Raw genomic sequence first — 3174 nt, 5'->3', positions numbered from 1 at the left:
CCATCCCCGCCCTGACTCTGGTCCCTGTTCCCCCAGGTCACTGCGCGGTGCTGAGAGAAGGCCTCACGAACCCGTGGATCCCCGACAACTGGTCGTGGGGCGGCGTGGCGTCGGAGCACTGCCCCGTGCTGGCCGAGTTTTACGCGGAAAAGGACGGGACCAAGAGGGAAGGCCCGCGGAGCGGCAGCGGGGTCGCCTTGGAGCGCAGCGAGGCCAACATTAAGCACGAGCGGTGATGACACGGGCGGTTTCCCACTGTTCACCGCAGGGGCGCCGGCGGGAGGCAGCCCTTCCCGGGAGAGACGGGGTCGCACTGCCTCGTGGTCTTCGTCCCGCCGTCTGCGCTGGGCCCCGACCTGCCCGCCTTCTTCGCGGACCTTTGAGGACCTCTCCTGGGGAGGGAGGTGCCAGTGGCCAAACCAGAAACCCAGCGGGGAGCCGGAATGCCTCTGCTCTCTGGCCCGCCAACCTCTGCGTCTATCCCGCCTGGGTTGCAGCGCAGGGAACAGTCGTGAAGGCTGGAAGGGAGTGTGCAAAGCGTTCCGGGCTGCGAGGCCTGGCTGAGCAATGCCGGGAGCTCTCGTCTCTGACCACCAGTCTGTGATGTTCTGGCTGCAAATTACATAAAGCTTCTAACTGTGACTGAGTGTGCTTCTCAAATATTCTGAGGGGTGGTTTTTAGTTTGGTTTTGAAATGTAAACAGATGAAGCTGCCTGGCTTCGGGGAGATTCGGGGGCTGGGTCCCCAGCTGCGGGTGTTTGGTGCGCACTTTGGATGCCTCTGGGCGGGGTGAGGGGGGCTTGAGGGTCCTAAACACAGAGCAGCCCCTCCAGGGAGCTCCATGCCATCCCCTGCCTGCAGAGGTGCTTCTCATCCTGCTGAACGCCACCTCCCCCCCCACCCCTAGACTCTATGAAGTCTGCACATCATCTCCTCCCTCCCGGCCTGTACCTCACCATGGGGCCCCCTCTGCTAGGAGGTCTTTCATGATGGAGTGCTCCACCTCCTCATCCCTCCTCCCCCCAACCCGTGGCAGCCACTGGCCTTTACTCTCTCCGTGGGCTTGCCTTTCCCAGTGTGTCCTATAGTTGGAATCACATGGTCGGTAGACTTTTCAGATCGGCTTCTTCCCTAGCAACCTGCGTTTAAGGCTCCTCTGGGTCCTGCGTGGCCCCACAGATCACGCCTTGTCCTCGCTGAGTAATATCCCGCCACTTCTATCTGCCCCTCTGTGGGTTGTTTCTAACCCCGACTCCTCCAGAGTCCCCTGCCACCCGACCCCGCTCTGTCCATAGTGTGGCCTTTCTGCCAATTCCTCCCTCCCCTCCCACCCCTGCTGTCCTTCCTGCGCCTGCCTCCCAGGACTGTAGATGGAAAGCACCAGAGAGAAGAGAAGAAAGGGGTGTTTCTACCCATTCAGCACACACTGTGTACCCGCCAGGCTAGGCCCTGGGCACGGGCGGGGCCGAGGGCTCGCTCCAACGCGGTCCTGGACCTGGGTGGTGCCGGTCAGCGGCTGCAGGCCCCGGATGTGTGGGTCTCCTGTGCCCTCCGAGGGAGCCTGGGAGAAGGGGCTGCAGGGATCTGAAGAGGTGGCTGCAGGGATCCGAGTGCCAGGCCATTGGAAACCTTGCCTCTCCCTCCTGCCTCTGCAGCGCCTCCCACAGTGGCAGGCAACTCGATTCGATTGGTTCCTGCCTCTCCCATCACCTGGGAGAAAACCCAGGCCCAGCTGGCGTGGCTCAGTGGCTGAGCATCGACATATGAAGTCACTGATTCCCAGTCTGGGCACATGGCTGGATTGTGTTTTCAGCCCCAGTGGGGGCGTGCAGGAGGCAGCCAATCAATGATTCTCATCATTGATGTTTCTATATCGCACTCCCTTCCTTTCTAAAAATACACACACACACACACAGGCCCCCTAATGAAATCAAACCCGGAGACCCCAGGCTGGTGATCCCTGAGATGGTGTCCAGGCTAGAACACCCACCCACCCCCACCCCCGTTAGCTCTCCACCGGAGCCCCTCCCTGGTGCTGGCAACTGCCCCCTCATGGCTCCCACCCGCCGCCCAGCTGAGCCTAGGCTGGGACAGGGAGGGGCAGCCTTCACCAACGGCTTACGGAGGGAAGGAACCACCCGGGAGTCACACAGCTGATTTATGTGGCCTGAAGGAGGACCCTCCTCATCTTCAGCTCCTGGGGCAGATGGGGGCCTCCTGCCTGCCTCCTCCCCGCCCAGAGGCCAGCAGCCCTGCCTGTTGGGAAGGCCCTGGGCAGGTCTGCACTAGAAGGAAGGGCAGCGAGAGGACATGACAGGGGAGCTCCCTGCCTGGCTGGGACTATCACCTGAGTTCACCTGCGGCACCTGCTCCCTTTCCCAGCTGCGAGGCCTCTGGCGTCTGTCTGCCCAGGAAGCACCCCCCCCCCCACAGGTGCATGCCCACAGGTGGGCATCCTTAGCCTAAGGGGTCTTGGGAGCCCTGGTTGGGGGGGGCGAGGGAGAGGGAGGAGAAGGACGGATGCTGCCTGCCCGGGAGTGCCCCCGCCTGGGACTCACACAGCTGACCTGAGGACATTCTTTGAGGATTTGAGGCTGATGCATCGCCCCCATTTTACAGTAAGTGACCTCCTGGGCTGCACATCCGGTGAGTGACAAGGTGGGGATTCCGACTCAGCTCTGATCCAAAGGCCATGGTTGAAATGCTCTTGAGAGGCCGGGCGCCGATGAGGAGTGGACACAGGAAAGCTTGTGAGCAGACACAGAGCGCCCAGGGGCTTGGAGGAGGGAGAGGGTGTTTCCCCAGGCAGATCCGAGGCGGCTTCCTGGGGGAGGTGTCTCTGGAGCTGGGACTTGAGGTAGGACGAGGGGATGCATGGTGAGGGGAGATGGCATCGGGGCAGGGGAAGGTGAGGGCAGGGGTGTGGGGGGAGGGAAGTGTCCAGCAGAGTTCCCTGTGGTGAAAGCTGACGGTGTGTTTTAGGGGAAAGACTAGTCGGAGCCAAAGGCCCGATCTTCAAAGGCAACAGGCTAAGGAAGAGGGAGGCTGTTCCGGCTCGGGGGGCCCTGTCAGTGAGAGGAGGAGGCTGCAGCGGGGGCACGGAGAGCCGGGCCCAGGAGGGCGGGTGGTGGGGTTTGCAGTGTCACCATTGCTACCTGTGCCCTCCGTTCAGG

General features: G+C 62.3%; 1 protein-coding gene across 1 annotated transcript in view; it reads left to right on the top strand.

The window, feature by feature from the left end:
- Positions 1 to 642, top strand: part of EEPD1 (endonuclease/exonuclease/phosphatase family domain containing 1) — a 76337-nt gene extending 75695 nt beyond the window's left edge. Inside the window, exon 8 of the mRNA XM_014541082.1 lies at positions 37 to 642. Within this exon, the coding sequence (XP_014396568.1) occupies positions 37 to 236 (200 nt within the window). The 3' untranslated portion in view covers positions 237 to 642. The remainder of the gene's footprint in view (positions 1 to 36) is intronic.
- Positions 643 to 3174: the final 2532 nt, after the last annotated feature.

Source organism: Myotis brandtii, unplaced genomic scaffold (genome assembly GCF_000412655.1).
Source record: "Myotis brandtii unplaced genomic scaffold, ASM41265v1 scaffold260, whole genome shotgun sequence".
Lineage (NCBI taxonomy): Eukaryota > Metazoa > Chordata > Mammalia > Chiroptera > Vespertilionidae > Myotis > Myotis brandtii.
The sequence above is the reverse complement of the archived record's forward strand: the minus strand, read 5'-3'. Positions and strand labels throughout refer to the sequence as shown.